Source organism: Colossoma macropomum, unplaced genomic scaffold (assembly GCF_904425465.1).
Source record: "Colossoma macropomum unplaced genomic scaffold, Colossoma_macropomum, whole genome shotgun sequence".
Taxonomy (NCBI): domain Eukaryota; kingdom Metazoa; phylum Chordata; class Actinopteri; order Characiformes; family Serrasalmidae; genus Colossoma; species Colossoma macropomum.
The window spans coordinates 15,610,766-15,629,985 of NW_023494787.1; the positions used below are offsets into that span (position 1 = coordinate 15,610,766).

The following is a 19,220-nucleotide window of genomic DNA, read 5'->3' on the forward strand; positions in this document are numbered from 1 at the left end:
TGATATACACTAAGCTACAAATTCAGATGTTATAACACGCTGTGTCACCCAAAAAAGTATCATGACACAACCCAGTGTCAGAAAAAAAACTGTCACCTGATTTCAAATGTGATATCAACTTGACATTAGAGCAGCCATTATGACAGACTGTTGGAACAAGTCTTCTTAAATGTTTATGTAGGTTCGTGTCAGTTGTCATGAATGCTTATAAAGATGTAATGTAGCCTTATGCGCACTACAATACATACTTCTTACTGAATTATTCGAAGTGACTGAGCAAGCCTTAATATTAATAATTAAATAATAAACCTAGAGTTCACCATTTCATTGAATCATCTTGATGGTATTCTAAACATATAAAAGGCCTGTTCTCTTTTTCAAAGGTCTTTCTCAGGTTCCAAAGGTTCCTGCTCTTTTTGGTAAAATCACAATCTTCTCTTCTAGGGAACCCCAGCTGTAGTCGCTTTTGCTGATGTAGAAGTATAGCCTTGCACATATTTAAGTAGGCCTGAGTAGATGTATGAATATCTAGCAGCACAACCATCCCCCGCTCTGCTGGTTCTGCACTATCCCATGCTAGGAGACCCAGAGGTAATGAGCATCTCAGAGTGTTAAGTGATTCAAACCTCTGGTGGGCCAAGCTAGGAGAAAGAGAGTATGATCTGTAATAGAGTGATGGTGAAGCGAGTGCCTCTGGGTGAAAACCCTGTCCCTGCGAGCTGCCACTCACCGGCCAGTATTCCATTTCAGCAAATATGATGTTTGAGCGAGTGGGACTGGCATTGCTGTCTGGGAGCAAATCAACTCGACTTCATTTTTATATCACAGCCATCAGTTTAATAGTCATGCAAGTGTCTCCACTAGACTATATCTCTACCAGACCAGAACATGTCACTGCCAGGAGAAGCATATTAATATGAGCAACACATGGAGGGAGGCAGTTTTAGGCGCTACGGATTTAGCACGCATGTACGCCCGCACCTGCACGCGCAGAGGAGGTGAAACAGTGCTACGTGCTGCGGCGCACGCTTGATTAGCCCTCAAACGATTTGGCAGACAGCGTCCAAAATGGATGACAAGCGTCTGACAAACCAGGTGTGTGCTGACTGCAGCATGAAGTTGTGTGTGGACACACTTCTGTCTGCCATCTGGCTCTTCAGGGGATGATGGAGAGCTGTGTGTTGGCACCGTGTGGGCGAACTGTGGATGGGTGTAAAAAGGCCTTTTTCTCTACACTTAAAAAAGAATTGTTCCAAAATGATTCCTGGCTTCTAGAAGAAAAACGTCAGTTGTTATAGACCCTCTACATTTAATCTTTACATTTTGAATCTTCTTCTTACTACACATTTGATTTACAAAAATGGTCCCCTGAAAATCCATCCATCAAAAGGTTATTTAAAGGGGACCTATTATGCTTTTATAGTTTTTTTGCTTTCTTTTAGTGTGTTATGTAGCTTTTCGTGCATGTAAACAGCCTGCAAAGCTACAAAGCTCAAAGTACATACCAGAAGAAGTCTCTCTCTTCTACAGTAACCATTTTTCTCAGCTGCCTGAAACACCTTGTTGGGATTCCTGCCCTGTTCTCTGTTACAAGATGACTCAATCTCATAATACAGTCCTTCTTCCCCACCTACTGGCAAGCTTGGCACGCTCTCACACAACGCACAGTAGCTACTGGAGCCCGGGAAGAGTTTGTTCAGTTTTCCAGCCATGTTGAGAAGATGCTCACCCGACTTTCAGGATTGGACTCTGGCTGACTATATAACTGAAATGGCAGAGCCGGTGCTGTTAGAAGAATATCTACACAGGTGTTTACAGCTGCTCAGGAGAGAAGGTTCTGTCTGCAGACTGCAAGACAGGGGCAGAACGTGTAGAGGTGGAACCGCTCTGGTGGTTGACCAGTTAGAACAGATTGGGCAAGCTAACCAATCAGAGCACACTGGCAGACCTTAAAGACACAGGGGCTCTAACAGAGCAATTCAGACAAAGGATGAACAGAGATGTACAGTATGAGAAAAAATAATGTGTTTTTGGAACACTGACATATGTAAATCTATTCTAGTGGACCCCCAGATAAAATGATGAACATAGAAGATGAGCATAATAGGCCCCTTTAAGGAATCAAAAAGTTATTCTTCAGTGAACCCTTTTTGGAACAAATTTTTCGGCCTCAGTCCAATCTGAGTACATCAGTGTCTGCCGACTTGCTGTTACCAATCTGAAGCAAATTATATCAGATCTGACATTTGTATTTCCACATATAACACAGCCACATAATTTAGATAAGATATTGTCACTGTCCAAAAAAACTCCAAATGCCAGTTTTACAGAAGAGCGCAAAAATCTTCATAAATTGTAATGTCAGTTAATGTAAAAAAGATTTTATACCAAGTAATTTTGAACCATTTTATTTGTCTGTTTATTGTGAAATTTTCACACACTGTCAAAGGCTGTTGTTGTGTTTAAATGATATAGAAAAAAATTTTTTCCAAGGAAGTGCACAAGCTTTGTTCAGTTTGGATCAGTAGGCATTTGTTATCATTTTGTTTAATCAGAGACACAATAAATGAGCTTGTGTTGGCTTTTTTAGATGCCATTCTGTACATATCAAATAAATACAGCCACAGCGTTGAGAAATCACACGATTAATGGAGAAGAGCAGATAAAACAGCAAAAATAATCTACATTTTTACACCAAGCCTAATCAGAGTTAATACAAAAGTAAAATGACTGTTTTAGTCTGTGCATAAAGTGCCATTGCAGGCTGATATGTTTTGGCTCTCTGACTACTTTGTAAAATCACTATTTTATAGTGAGTTTATTATAAACTATGATCCAATTTTGACACCCCTGAAGACTTAGTTACTTTAAAATGCAGCGGTAAAATCATTTATGATATAGGCATAATGGTTCACACTCTGAACCCTTTTCTACTGCCTGTAAAACAGAATGTTCATGCAGTAGTCTCATTTTCAATCGGTGGCGACTCATGACTGAAAAAAACGTGATGCTAGTGTATTTTGTGTGCTGCTCATGATAAATGGCAAAAAATAGACTCAAAGTGTAATAGATGTGCAGTCACATTTTATGTGCCAACATTTAGACTGAAAGGCCACCAGTCGAAAAAAGAAGAGCTGCGGATATTTCACATTTTATCTTCACTTTTAATTACTTCGACACTGACATAGGTTGGGGATAATGTCCTTTTATGGAGGTGTATGTATGTAGCTGATCCCTGATACAATAAAATATGCTTAGATCAGCCACGTTCCCAGTCCACTGGATTGAATATGGATGTTCCTATTCATTTGTATGAGTTTATGAAAGAGATGAAGCTCCTGGCTGAGCTTAATTACACTGAGTTATGTAAGGGCACACTTTTGCAATGACACAAAGGATTACCGTGCGTCCAAGTAGCAGATCAGTAAATAATAGAGGGCAGTGTTAATGTTAATCCTCATGTGAAACACTGTGTGCTTTCTTGGAAGGGTTCATTAACTTGCTGTAATACAGTACAAGATGCTTTGGAGGTTCTGAGGTTTTTTGTGCTGTGGAGAAGAGTTTTCTTGGGTTTTTAGGACATGTTGTCTGAGCTGTTTTTAGCACATTATACTTAGCAGTCCTAACAGTTCTCTGCAAGCTTTTTTAAACGCACCTAATGAGGGATGTGTTAATGGTCAATAACCTCTGTAGAAGGACATTATCCAGCACCGCTACAAAGGAGAAGTCAATTATTTGTAATTTCCAGTTGCCTCGGAAGAAGAAAAACCTCTTAATGTATGATTCATCCATTTTTCCCCACTCCAGCATTGATTGTGCTGCGGTCAGTGCCCACCACAGAGCCAATAGCTGACCCCTCAGTGGGGTTCCTTTGACCTGGACACTGCAACTGCTAATGACAACCAGCAACAGTCAGGGGTCACTTATGGCCCACCTGGGTCCCTCCTTAGCAGGGCTCTTTATGGCTTTGTTAAAGGTGGGCTAGTTTATCATCTTGGTAGCACTCTGGGGGGGGGACGACTTACTGAGTGAAGGATAAATTCATTTTATTTATTTTGCAGGGGACAGCTAACAACACACCACAGATGCACCAAATACACCAAACACAAAGATTAGCAAATGAACAAATACTGCATAAACAGACTTTCTAGTTCACATTTGAGTCATCAAAGCACAAAAAAGCTGTAAAAATTTCCCTCTGCAAGAACAAAGCAACAGCTGCCTTGTGGTATCTTATGAAAAATAAATGAACCTTATCACGGGTAATGCCTGTTAACAAACACTGAGGGGGTTTTGTGTGAAGGCTTAGTGAGCTAATCAGCTTGTTGCTATTCTAACCCGATCTGGTCAGAGCTCATTAGAACCACTTTCTTTCCAGCTCATAGTTAGATGTGAGATTTGGCGGTGTATCTGCAGTAGGCTGTGAGTCATCAGTCACATCATTTCATAGAGACACAAAACATGCAAATATGACGTTTTGTGTTCTGCTGAGAGGCTAGTGTGGCTTTGTGGCAGTGGATTAGTTTGCTAACATTGGGCCATTGTCTCCATTATTCATACTTCAAATTTCAGTGTATTTTAAACATTACATATTCAGACATACAGTACTGTGCAAAAGTCAGAGAGCACCGTTAATTTATTCATTCAATTTCCAGCCAAAGCTGCCATTATAAAAAGGATATTCATTTTTCAGTGTCAGAAAAGAAGCAGAAAACATATTTAACAGAAAATTTAACAGAAGCCTCAACAACTGAATATAATATCTTTTTTTTCAATATTTAGTGTGTCCAGTCTTTGTCTTCATTGCAGCTTCCATTCATTTTCAGTCATTTGCTTTCAGTTTTTTAAAGGAATCTGCAAGGATATTTTTCCAAACATCCAAAGTTTAGTCTTAGAAGTTGGTTGTATTTTTGCTTCCCATCATCCAAGTAAACACCAGCAGCTATTTTTTGATTTGCAATTTGTCTTCCTTGAATTAATCACTTATAAATACCTTGTACTTATACTTAGGGAATTACTTATACCTAGTGTGGTCTCTGAGCTTTGCACAGTACTGTATAATGAGGAAATATGTGTACATATCATTACTGCTGTGATAAAACCTCCTATGTCCATTTGTTTTGCTTTTTATTTTTGAAAAAAAAAACTCTCCTTTACATTGTGTGGACATTTTATGATGAAAACCAATAGCAGTGGTCCAAAATCTCATTACATTAACTTATAATCAAAGTTAAGCTTTTTTTTCCCTTCTCATTTAAAGTTACAATTTTTTAGTTGTGAGGTTTTGTTACAACAGCTACAGTGGGCCTGTATGTTTTCTTCTGTATGGCATAGATGCAGAAGGCTGGTACATGTTACTACAAATAGAACATGAAAATCAAATTGGTAAATTACCATTCTAATGCAGCTGTGCTCTTCGTGTCCAGGTGGGGTCCAGTGTCCTAACAGCAGCTCCCTACAGGAGGTCCGAAGCTGTAATGAACACCCCTGCACTGTGTACCACTGGCAGACGGGCCCGTGGGGTCAGTGCATAGAGGACACCTCTGTCCCCTCGGCTAATGGCTCAATCAGCCGCAGTGGAGCTGGGGCCAGCGGCACTGAGGCGTCCTGCTCTGTGGGCATGCAGACCCGCAAGGTCATCTGTGTGCGCGTCAACGTGGGCCAAGTGCCACCCAAAAAGTAAGATCCAGTACTGTTCACTGTCGGTCACACTGTGATTGTGTGCTTGATTTCTTTGCCTTTCATGTTGGATTGGTAAATGCCTTTGCATTAGAGCTGTGGATGGGCTACAGGCTGAAAAATATGACCTCATTGAGTGCAGTACAATGAAAAACTTGAATTAATTTAATCTTAAATTAGTGTCTTCTATACAGTACAAACTGTAAGAAGGGTTTTTTTGTGTTTGTGCTGTTTCACATTTGAAATGAAACAATGACTATGAGGTTAATGTGCAGAATCTCACATAAATCTGTATGGATTTTATCATATTGGAATCAAAGACAGTTTTAATGAATAGCCTCCCATTTCCATGGTCTTAGTTATGATTGTCATGTTTCATTCTTGGTCAAACACAAAAACAGGGTTTTTCAAAATTTCTTCAGAATTCAATCGTTAAGTTGTAAACAAAGTCATTCTGAGTGCATTGTTGTGGAATGGTGCGTTGTAGAGAAGCTTTTATGAGCTTTTATATGTAATGATGATGGTAAAACAGCAGTAAATCTGAAAACAAAACATAAAAAGTCTTCTTTGGGTACTGTTTTGCCTTTCAATACCTGCATGTCCCTTTCTGCCATAAAATGATGCAAAAAATACATTTTAGACCAAAACTTTGTTGCACAACTATCATAAAACAATGTCTCAGGCAAGGAATTCATAACCATTTTGTGTCATAACTTTATGTGAGGGAGCTTTTAGAGACATTAAATGCTTTGGACATGTGGTTCCTATCACCACCACTGTGAACAATTCTGATTTAAAAGGTTTCTCTAGAACAGAGCATTTTACACGAGACCAGTCTGAACGACTTTGTTTACAAAGTTCTTAACATTTTAAGAATTTTTGAAAAATGAATGAAATTTCCCTTTGAGACCACAGCATGCTTCAGATACCATAGCAGGGATCAAGGTAAAAACAGACAGTGGGCTCAGGAGTATCAATAAAAAAACACACTAGGAAAGGCAAGAGACAACACAAAGAAACCAATAAACAAAGAAACAAACAAACAGAACAGAACAAGGAAAGGCTACACTGTTGGGGGTGGGGATCTTAGTGGTGGATCTGATTACCCTTCAAAATGCTGTATGATGTATGCTGTTCCTTTTTTCTCCACAGTTTTCTGATTCAATTATTCAGTTTTGTGTACAGGTTAATGTTTATCTCATTGATGTTATAAAAATGTGTCTTTCCAGACTTAAAGGTAACATCTCTGAGATGCTGGTACAGCTGATTTTGACCCCCTATTTTTTGGCTATGCCTCTGATTAATTAATGATGACCGGCTTTGACTGGTCATATGCAAATGTCACATTTGATTACGATCAGATCACTCAAACCACATTTGGAGGTGACCACATGTACCACAAGAGTAAATTAAATGTGTTTTTTTCCATATTGTATATCCATACCCAATTGTATTAGTGGAAATAAACCTGCTTAACACTGACTAGCAGGTGAGAGGACAAACAGTAAAATAAAGGTGGAGCGAGGCTGGAGTTATCCCCAAACCAAGTGCCTTCTTGTACTTCTGGCCGATGAATGTGTCCAACCGAAGCTTGTCAACTCGCGTTGTAATGGGCTGAAAAAGTAAACCAAAGGTGTAAACAGTTTCATTATTGGTTCTCACTTTTTCATCACTTTTTCAATAAACCATATGGAGCCTTATCCAAATGTAAAACTTTTTTATGCAACATTTAGGTATTTTTGAATTTCTGTTTTTTCCATTCAGTTTTTTAGTGTTCACATAAAAAAGGTGGATGGAAAACTCTTTACTGTTACCTTAAAGTGGAAGGACTCTAAGAGGACATGGATTCTTATATTTTTAAATACGTAGAGCTCTAAATAAATTAAATTTAAAGCTGACATTCTGGCCTTAAACCCTAACATTGTTTCACTTTGAATCCACTCTGCCCATGTACACTGTCCAATTACTTATGACACTACTGCACTATATATTTTCCTAATTTAGAGCTATTCTGACCTGTCTCCCATGCTTGTCCACCCACCGTCGAGTTATGACTTAGATTCAGCACTGATCCACAGCATTTCTATCAGTTAATGGACTCCATTCTTTGTGTGTGCCAGGCTGTTTCTATCTGTCTGGAGTGTGATAGATTTTAGTAGCAGACAGAGCCAGTGAGAGGAGGAGCTGCCAGCCTGTTGTTTTAAGCGCCTGGGCCTGGTCATCCCCTGGAGCTGGCTGCTGGGAGAAAGAATTATCTATTTATTTATTCAGCTTAATAGTAGAATGATTGTGTCAGTGGCTGTGGAAGAGTGAGCTGCCATACTGACCCCATGCTGGCTATGGAAATAAGCCCCACTTTCTACCTGGGGTTATTCTAGCACCGGCTTTTACCTGCTACACTCATATGCACAAACTCACACTCACATTCTCTTTCTATAAACGTTGTTCAGATAGAGCTTTTGAAGAAACCATTGATAGGTTACCTACATATGGACATCATAGCACATGTGTAAGCATTGAATAATGTATTTATAAAGCAATACTTGACTATTTATAAACAGCTTATGCCAGTAACGATGCAAGATGACATAAGATGTTTTATGATGTAACTGACATAGTGGCAGCTTTCATAAGGCTACACAACACCTACACCTATACCTAATGTATATACATTTATAAAGGCTTATTCCAACAAGCATCAGTGTCATAATACTTGCTGACGTAAAATGAAATCAAAAATGACAAAAGCAGCCTTAATGACAGTTGAGGCTTGTCGGAATTCATCTTTAGGTTTATTTCAGTTGTCATAGTAGGTGTCATGTGGTCTTATGAATGCTGCCCTCCAGTAAACTGCCACATGCTGACAGATATTTGTTCCATTTATAACACTGTTATAAAGCATCATGCTCAATTAATGCACCTTACAAGGCAGATGCCTAGTTAAGAACACCACATATCAGCTTAGCTAGCTCTGTGATTTCGATCCCCTCGAACTTAAGTGATAATTTTGATGCATATTGTATGTATGAACATACATATCACTGTACAAAAATCCTGTAATTGAGTAAAAGTAGAAAAGGTCCCTGGCTGAATGTCTGCTTGAGTATAAAATGACTTGCTTTTAAACATAATTATGCATCAAAAGTAAAAGCACTGAGTTATTACCCTTATTTTGCTATATTATTTTGCTGAACAATTTCAACTTAGTAGACTCGTCTGACCTGCAGACATAAAGAAGTTAGTTGTTCATGTCTGCAGACACAGGTATCCTTAATAATAATCAAAATAATTATACTTTAATTCAAGTAGAAATATATAAAACTTATATATGGTGTTCTAATAAGTTTCTTTACTTTGGAAAAATGCTTTACAACAATGCTATGAAGGAACAATTCTCTGTCACTCTAGTTTAAGGCCCATTATGTCAGTATGATGTCATTTAATTCATAAAACATCACAGCGAATATTGATATCAGCTGCTCTTTAACCCCTTAAACCTGCCAGCAGGCCCAAAGTTTTATTACACGCTTCTATAACCTAAGAATAGCTCAACCAGTTTGCACAGAAGTCCCTGTAGTTACTGAATAATAAGTCTTAGTATGTTATAAGCCTGGAATTTTAAGAGGTTACATTTGCTATTCAATGCCAATGCATGTGTTATAAACTCCCTGTGTAGACAGCCCTCAAACTGAGTGTTATCGAAAAAGCTTCTGAACATGCTATGCTGATTGTTATAAATTTCTCAATAGGGATTCATCAGCCCACTGGTGTGAAAATCACGGTCTGACAATTGTATGCAAAAGTTTAGGCACCCTTGGTCAAATTACGTATTTTTTACACATTATCTACAGGAAATGCACAATTCATAATATAAAATCTGGCACATTTTATATTTTACATCTAATATGTTAAACTTAACAAATAAATAAAAATTTCAAACAACAATGTTCAGAAAAATGTCTGTGTGCATATATGACTGTGTATGTACGTGTGTTTTTCGTAGGTGTCCAGAGAGCCTGCGTCCAGAAACCGTGAGACCATGTCTGCTGCCATGTAAGAGAGACTGCATTGTCACCCCGTACAGTGACTGGACCCCCTGTCCCACTACCTGCCAAGCAGGTATATCCTTTTTTTCAAGCTCACATTAAGCCTTAAGGATAACCAATGGCCTGGCCTTCATAAGCTATATATTGAGTTCTAATCCAGTCGTAGCCTTCAGTCCAAGCCAGTCTTAATGTAGCCCTCTTCTGTTTCTTTTAATTGTGGCTGTGCTGAGCCTTTCGTTGCTCATTGTGCAGAGATTACTGACGTTATCAAGGAAATGGCTACATTGTTAAGAAGATAGCGCTTATGAATTACAATCAGCGGGGACATTGAAAACATATTAGACTGAACAAATTAATAATTAGCAACTATCTGTGGATTCACGAAGCACTTAAAGAAGCATGTTGTTCCAGCACTGACAGTCTATCATTACTTTAAAAATAGATTGTTGCCTGGCAACCCTCGACACGTACGGAAACAGAACAAATGCTCTAATAAGCAAAGTGGAGGCCGGTTTCGGCGTAATTTTCTGTGTGAGGCAAGCTGCTTCAGTACTCCAGACGCTTGTTAACATGCTTATTACGTGTGATCGTCATCCAAGGAGTGATTTGTGTGGAGTATTGACACGGCGCCTTTCAAGGAAACATCTGCTGGAGAAATCCTTTACTGTCTACCCACCAAAGTCTTCCTTTCCATACACTGTCTTTTCCTGTTGAGCTTTCTATTCAAAGTGGGCTTTATGCAGATGCAAATATTTGAAGTGTTAAGAGACACCATATTGTTATATGTTCAAAGCCTTGATAGTTATTTTTATGCTGTTTGTAAGCTCTGCTGTGGAGTTGGAAGCATAAGCGTACAGTATTAAAAACGCTATGTTCTTGTATGCTTTTTGATGTATTTCTTTCCCAAAGATATTATTCTTTTTTTTGTAAAATTAGCTTTAAATGAAAAATAAAAAGTATTTTGAACAGTTCCTTTTTTGCTTTAAATAGTTCGGTCTGAAATCAACCCACTGGAGTACCTTCTGCTGACTTGATTATAGTGATTGTAGTGACAGGGCCAAATTAGCAAATTATCCACATCCACTTCACACATTTCATTGAAAATGAAGGATAGGAACTCGCCTGTGTAGTTAGCCAGTTAGTACAATTAATGCGCTGGTAAAGTTATGCCATAGTAACAGCTTTAGACAGTGTGTTGCTGTGCGGATGGTGCAGTCTATCGCAGCTAGAGCATCAAACAGATGATGCCAGCACAAGGAAACTATATATATTATGTGAAATGTAAATTTAATAGCAATAATAAGGTGTATTATCCACTGCATTGAGTAAATGTTATATTGCTTTAGCAGCTATAATGAAACAGTGCCAAATATACTTTTGCAGGTCAGAGAAAAGTACAGTATTAGAGTATTACACAAAATGCAAAATGTCAGAGATTGTAGTTTGGGTTACTGGTTTACTCATTCAGCCGTGACCATGTTTCTGTCCTTCTTAAGGTGGAGCCACTAAGAAGAAACAATCAAGGAAACGTATCATCATTCAAATGCCAGCCAATGGAGGTCAGGACTGTCCGGAAGTTCTCTTCCAGGAGAAGGAGTGTGAGGCACCTTCTGTCTGCCCTGGTTACAGGTGAGCACAACACAGAACTTACTGTGGTGTCAGTGAGGCATGGCAAGGAAACAGAGTGGAAAATAGCAATTGCTCTTTTATTAGCAACGCATGTCTTCAGCACAAAACAGAAGGCTTAGTGGTTAGCCATAAAAAGCAGCTAGACGAAGCCGGCGGGAGTTAACAAAGCCCACCGCACTCCTCCTGACAGCAAGCATAAACAAACACCAATGAAAATGTCGATGTAATATATGCTGAAACAAACAACCAGAAAAAACATGCTTTTTTTTAGCAGGTAACACTTATTCTAGTAAAACATCTGCATAATACTACATTTACAGGCAGCTGGGGGGCTCATGCACACACATACACAGGCACAGCACCATTACAATATACAGTTAATCATGTCATTCTAGTGTATTATTTATAGAAGTAAGCTTGAGAAATCATTGGAGTAATAGCACTGTGCACTCTATTTGTGCTAAAGGTGGAAGACTCATAAGTGGCGGCGGTGTCAGTTGGTGCCGTGGTCCATTCGGCAGGACAGCCCTGGAGCTCAGGAGACATGTGGACCAGGACTACAGGCTAGAGGTACAGAGAAACAGGGGCACCATAAGAGGGTGGAAGATTTGAACGATTCCAAGGGCCTAAGAGATTAAGGGCCTGCAAAGTTTGGCCCTTTTTTTGTTTGTTTTGCATGTAACTCTTACTGAAGGCTTAGTGAAGGATTCTTAGCTGAACACTCCATTCTCTTAAATGTTAATTAGAGACCATTATTAAAGACTAGTTTTATAAACAGTGCCAGCAGTGGTCCGGTGTCTGCTTTGCATGCTAAAGCCACTCTCTTTACCTATAGATGAATAAAGGGAGTATGTTTATGGAACATTTAGTGGGCTTTCAATAACAAATCTGTCCTATACCAGTCAAAAACAGTTCATTATAGAGTTTTGCTTTGACAGCCAAGATTCAACTCTTTTAAGAAGCATTTTTAAATTTCAACCGGTTGTATACAGTATACTCATATGCAGTCATGTTGCCTATATTAATATTCACTGCATGCTGTGTTCTAAGAAGGAAGTTTATGAAAAATTTGGTATGTTTTAACATTCAGCAGAGAACACAAATTTTGAATCTAAACTACCCTACATTGCACTAAAAGAACTTATTTGATCTTCTTTTCATGCACAGTTTTTATATTAGTCATCCGTTAGCCCTTCCTTAGTGGATAGTTTCTGATCATAGGACCACTGTTGGCTGGATATTTTTGGTTGGCAGACTATTTTCCACAATAGAGTGACTCTAATGTGGAAATAGAGACATCCTATAGACTGTTGGTGTGCTTATATGGTAGGTGTTTATGATAAAATGGCCACTGAGAGTTGGTACAAGGTAGATGTGCCTAGTAAATTGACCATTCAATGTGTGTAATTCACCAATATTTCTTTTAGTTCCTGAATCATATCTTGATATTAATTACTAACAAAGAATCTGTAGTATAAAGCTGTGCTATGTAAGATTTTTTTTTTGTGAAAAGCGGAGAACTAGCATTATATGAGAGAAAAAAATGCTAAAATATGGTATGTGTGCACTGCTGTAAGTCGCCCGGTAAAAACTACAATAATAATCTAAAAGTTAGAGGTGTCATAATTTGTGGGAGTTTTTCAGATTAAGTCATAGGCCTTACATATTAACATCAGGCTCTAAAAGAAGGTCCGGCTGTATGTTTAGGTCTAAAATGCAAAATTAGCATTGTACTATGATGAAGATATGATGACAATAGCAGATCATTCACTCACATCCTCAGAAGACATGTCCTTCACCAAGTTTTGACTGAGTTCTCCGTGAATACTCTTTCAATGCAATCGTCATATTCATCCAGATTCGTGGGAAGGAGTCTGGAGCATAACTGACATTATGACATCTTTCTGCATGTTTTGTGCAATTACACATTTCCACCAGAGAGGTCTCCAAATCCCCAGAATTTACATAGTGTAGATTGAATTAGCTGTAGGATAAGCTATTGCAGTACTGCTGTTCTTAAGTGCCTTACCTCCATAAGTGCAAGGTTGTGAGTTCAAACATATTCATGGCACACTGAAAAATGATCGTCACTCCATATGCGATTGCCACCTGCTAGAAATGTGTTCTTCATAACATGGTGGGTCTTATCACAGTGAACCCAGTTGGTGCTAACAGGCTTTCAAGTAAGGAAAAGAGCCTGTTCAAAGAGGGCAGGTAAAGCCTAATCTGAATGAGCTGAATGCAGAAAGAGTTCAGAAAACACCCACGATCGTTACAAAACAAAAATCTTCAGAGCTTTGTGAGATGTGCTGGTGTGTTTGTGTGTTTAGGTGTGTTTACTATGTGTATAAATGAGCTTACAGCTCAGCAGGGAAGTGTGTGGGATCGGAAGTGAATTGATCACCATCTCCTACCACTTCTGACAGTTTCTGAGAGTGAGGGAGTTAGTTAGCATCAAAGTGCTACCCTGGGCTCTTCTGCATACAACATTAATCTCCATGTAAACGCTACAGGATCTAAAGGAGAATGCATTGCAAGAGGTTAAGGAACCTCTCAGATGCAGTGGAAAGCTCAGCCCCAGGCTCAAGCACATACTGATAAAACCCTGATAAAAATTCAGACCCAAACACGCTCATCATACGCCAGCTCAGTGGGACCACTGAGTATTTTGGCTAGGTGAGAGTGTACCAATCCAGTGGTTTAAAACTGAGGATAACAGATTTGCTGTAAACTGTAGCAGGAGTATGTACCCTAAAGACTGTTTGATTGTCAGTTTATCTTTGTCGTGTGGAAGAAAAGAACAGCTTAGCCCTCCAGGTTTACTCAGAAAATAAGGTAGCAGTGTGTGACAGATTTAACTTGCTAAGCTGAGCAGAGAGGACGAGAAGATCTTTTGCATAATTGAATTAATTACGAAAGTACTAAGAATTAAAGTGCTTGTTAGAGACTACAAAGGAGCCAAATAGGGCATAAGTGAAAACACTGAAGTCTGCAGTGCTAATAAACGAAGAGCACTAGACAAAGAAAGTAAAGCTTAAGAGGCTATCTGCACATCTACTCTCAGACTTCTATTAGCAGCATAAAGAAAAGAGGCATTACACTGGATCAGATCATAAGACGGGCATCTTTTAGCGGCTCTCTCTGCATTAGGCCTCATTACCTGTAATAGTATCCTGCTAAACACAGACACGGAGAGGCAATCCAATCCAGGGCCTTTTACCCTCTCTCACTCATACAGGTCTGAATCTGTTCAACTCTGCCAGTCAATAAGCATTACACTGCCCCCATGCTAATCCATCACCGGTAGTTAGTTTATTCAATACCTGTGAACAAGTGTGCAAGAGTGTTTCAAGATGTGTCCATATGAAGAAGTGAAGAAGCTGGCTTATAGGTTCTTTCCTTGTTTTCCTTGTTTCCTTCTCTTATCTTTTTGACTGTTTGTCTTCTGGTTGTTTTTTTTGCCACTTTCTGTGTTACTGAGAAATGCCACCATTGTGTCCTCTTTTAAATGCAAGCTGAAGACCTCCTTTTCATCATTATTATTATTATTAGTATTATTATTATTACTACTAAAGTAGCAAATCATCACATAAACATCAAATCTCAGTCAAAAGTGAGGGAAAAACACCCCTATGATAATGCTAAATTCTGTTAGCAACCCTAAACATAAACATTTGAAGCTTGTAAAAGACATTCCATGTTTTATTAGAAGCTTCTAACAAACACTAACATTCACTCTCAGAAAAGTGTCACTGGGGCAGTACCATTGTTGTTACTGGGATGATACCCTCAAGGGTACATCTCAATACCTTTAGTCAGGGAACGTAATTGTACTGTAATACTATTTTTTTCTATTTTTTGTATTGACTCCACACAGCCCATCTCGTCTCCAGGCGTTTTATTTTATGGTTCTGTTTTAAAACATTAAGTTATGAAAAAGGTACAAATATGTACTTTTCACGTGGGAAAAACTTATTTTAGGTACTCAGTTGGACCTTAACACCACTGTTGTATCTTTGAAGGTACATTTACATTGTTTGTACCTTGATGAACAAAAATGTACCTGCACAGAACCTTTATTTCCAACAGTGTATATTTTACCTAGTAGCAGTTTTACAGTGACTCATTCAGTAAACAGTCCTGGCATAAAGCTGTTTTGCATTTTTAACATCTGACTGAAACCTTAGATTGTGGCTTGTATTCACTGTCAGTGATGTATTTGGAACATCCAGAAGGTCTGCAGAGGCTTTTTTTCACAAAATTGGTCCCATCCTTTGCAGATCAAAGCATCATTAGTTGAATTCACTGTCACTTTCTCCTTGTGTTGGTAGTTAATCAGTCATGTAAGGCCTTTAGTCCAGCTCCTGAAGTCCTAACCAATGGGACAGCTAACTGGGCTGTTTCTACCTAGATACCAAGGGGAAAGAAATCCTCAGTCAACGATTTTTCTAGGATGTTTTAAGATCTTTAATGTTCTGCTTTATACTGAAAATGTAACAACGAAATAAGCGTATTGCTGCAATGCTTGCAGAGTTTAAATGCAACATAAATACAATACATACAAATAAAATAAAAAAAAGATATAATGAACCCACACCAGCACATCCATGTCATACAATATATTTCCAGCTCCTGGCCTCCTCCCAGCTTCATTTATCCATTCAAAGTTTGTTTACCATTTCAGATATACCAAATTGTGGACCTTGTAACATGATTTGAATCATATTGTGAGCTAAATGTATTGTTACAGCCCTTGTGCATGGTGCCTGAACAGAGGCATGGGGCTAGTTTAATAAGCTGAGCTGGCTGATTAGGGATGTTGAGAGAGGTTTCTCTGCAGGGACAGGCCTGTCCTGATTGGATCATTTTCTGTTGGTTATTTCAAGAATTTAACCTAATAATTTTCGACCAAAATTTAACAATAAAATAAGAGTATTACTACAACACTTGCATGCCCTGCGATGGACTGGCAACCCATCCAGGGTGTTTTCTGCCTTCCGCCCAATGACCACTGGGGTAGGCTCCAGCTCCCCCCTACCCACCCCCCATGACCCAGAAGGATAAGCATCTTAGAAAATGTGTGTGTGTGTGTGTGTACAACACTTGCAGCTATAAAATAGAATAAATGTGACGATTGCATTGAATAAAAAGTCACAAAAAATTACAGACATTTTAGTTATTTTATTATACAGACATCATTAAGGTTTTTCCAAAGCCCTGAAAGGCCCTATTCTGCTTCTTTTACTTCTTCTTCTTCTTCTTCTTCTACTTCTTCTTCTTCTTCTTAGTAATAATAGTAGTAGTAGTAGTAGAAGTAGAAGAAGTAGTAGTATATTACTAGATTACTGACATCCTTTCTCTCCCTCTCTCCCTCTGAAGCGGTGTCCTGCAGAAAGCAGGATGGTGGGCAGGTTGACATTGGGGTCTGTCTGAAGCTGGCTGGTCCGATGCCCTCCCTCACTCAGGCCTGTCAGCTCCCGTGTCAGGATGACTGCCAGCTGACCAGCTGGTCCAAGTTCTCATCCTGTGCAGCTGACTGTGTGGGTGTGCGAACTCGCAGGAGGGCACTTGTGGGTGAGCTGCACATATTTCATTGACCCATTTTTCTCACTGGTCAGGCTACTTCTCTATTCTACAGCTTGAAATATTTTTAAGCTTAATTTAAAATGAATGTTTATGATTTTTTGACAGATTTGCATGTGATGTTCTGTTTTGATTGTTGTGTGATTCCAAGGAAAATGTCTTTCGAGTTTGTGTTCCTGGTTTCTGCTTCTGTTTCTCTCTGTCTCCTTATTTTGCTGTGTATATGCATTTGAGGGCATGTTGTGTAGTCACTGACCAGCGGGGATGACACTGTCCAGCGTTGTCTCTGTCCAGAAATGGAGTTGTCTTGACAACTTTGATGAAGTGAAGGTCCCATTTGAGTCCATCTATAGCTGATATCTGTAGGCTGATATTTGTTTTTAAATTATTCGGGTGGAAAATCCTGCACAGTGTACAAGGTCTTATTTAGGGAAGCCAATTAGCCTATGTGTTTGATCATTCTCTGAAAGTAGCTTAAACATTTGTTACAACTGTCACTAATTGTCTATTTAAAGTGCTTACTGCAAAGCTGAGAGGGGGTAATTGTAATCTGTGTACAAGTCGTAACCGTCCTTTAAGAGATGTCCTTGAATTGCAAAACTTTGCAACAGGATTACACAGGATTAGGCCTATGTGCCTTTGGTTTAGACTGAATAAATCTATTTACTCATGGTCAGCAGATCTGAGGGAATGTTTTAGGAGTTAGGGGAATGCAGAATGCTATCTACAGCCTATTTCCAATGCTTTTTTGAGGAATACAGAAGAATGAGAAGTGATGCATCTTAACTGAACCTAAATAGCAGCCCATTTTCATTTACATTTGAATCCACTCTGACTTTGAATGACGTCCTTGATGTTCTTCTGAGTCCTTGTAAGTTCTATTCAAAGCTCTGAACTGTGTGCTTGTGTGAATGCTTTTTATGCTCTAAGGTAAAAGTAAGAAGCGAGACCACTGCAAGAACACTCAGCTGTACCCACTGAGCGAGACACAGTATTGTCCCTGCAATAAATATAACGCCCAGCCGGTGGGGAACTGGTCGGACTGCATTCTGCCTGAGGGAGGCCGTGTGGAGGGCCTTCTGGGCATGAAAGTACAAGGAGATATCAAGGAGTGTGGTCAGGGCTACCGTTACCAGGCCATGGTGTGCTACGACCAGGACAACCGGCTGGTGGAGACCTCCCGGTGCAACAGTCATGGTAAGATATGAAAATATGCTTACTAAATACAGATATCCCCTACAGGCCCAAAGTGTGGAGGCAACACTGAACGTGCAAAAATAATCATAAAATGTTATCCTTAACGTAGAAAGTAAACATAGAGCAAAGGGTTTGACTGAAAATCTCTAGGAATAGCATCCAAGTAACTGAATCTTCATTTGCTTAGCTGCTTGTGATTCCCCTTCAGAATTTATGTTAACTCAGAAGTGGGAAATCTGAGCTTGGAGGTCAAAATTCCATCATTTTAGACATTTGCGAACTCTGGTTTGAAACACAAATCCCTCCTTGAAAGCAAGTGCTCTTATCAAACAGCTGCCCGGCTAATGTTAAGGATATGAGTATTAACTTTAACATTCAGGATGTATTTACCTCCTCAAGTTAGCAAACTTTATGGTCAGTGTTATATATCTAATCAAATGCTGTGTCTGTATGTTGAACAGTCTGAAGCAAATGCTACTGCAATCTAATTTAAACGTAGAGAAGTAGTACTTTGTCACTGTTGACAGTGTGAGCAGCTGTGTTGATATGACCACATGCTGAAGAGCACGTCCCTGACTTTACAAGCATAAATTCCAAGTTGTTTTTCCTAGTTAGAGTTTGAAAATTCTGAGTTATGAGCTTAAGTCCAACTTATTGCAGCCCTAATCCTCTGCGTTCATCATTTCCTCCAGTCAGATGCTCCTGAAGGCTTGATGAAATGAATCAGGTGTTTTAAATTAGGCTTAGTTTGTAAGTAATAAAAGCAGTGAATGTAAAGGACTGATATCAACAAAGTGTATGAAGGGTTTTCTCATATAATATGCTGGAGTAAGCCTACATCACTGCAAACTAATGGGATATTTTGGATTTTTATTTTTTTGCTTAAGCTAGATAAAAGGTTTTGGTAACAGTTACTGAGGTGAAAATACATTGAAATTGACAACTGGTGCTTGTTGGAATAAGCCTTAATAAACTTTTATGTACATTTATGTCATTTGTCATGAAAGGCGAATGTGGAATGCTGTACTTATGTAAAGTATTACCAATATTTCTAAAACTTCCCATACTTTCAGCTTGCACTATAGT

General features: G+C 39.0%; 1 protein-coding gene across 1 annotated transcript in view; it reads left to right on the forward strand.

Annotated features, from left to right (window-relative positions):
* Positions 1-19,220, forward strand: part of thsd7aa (thrombospondin, type I, domain containing 7Aa) — a 168,932-nt gene that overhangs the window by 111,025 nt on the left and 38,687 nt on the right. Inside the window, exons 8-13 of the mRNA XM_036566242.1 lie at positions 5,427-5,679; positions 9,683-9,798; positions 11,222-11,354; positions 11,821-11,924; positions 16,734-16,928; positions 17,868-18,134. Of these exons, the coding sequence (XP_036422135.1) occupies positions 5,427-5,679; positions 9,683-9,798; positions 11,222-11,354; positions 11,821-11,924; positions 16,734-16,928; positions 17,868-18,134 (1,068 nt within the window). The remainder of the gene's footprint in view (positions 1-5,426; positions 5,680-9,682; positions 9,799-11,221; positions 11,355-11,820; positions 11,925-16,733; positions 16,929-17,867; positions 18,135-19,220) is intronic.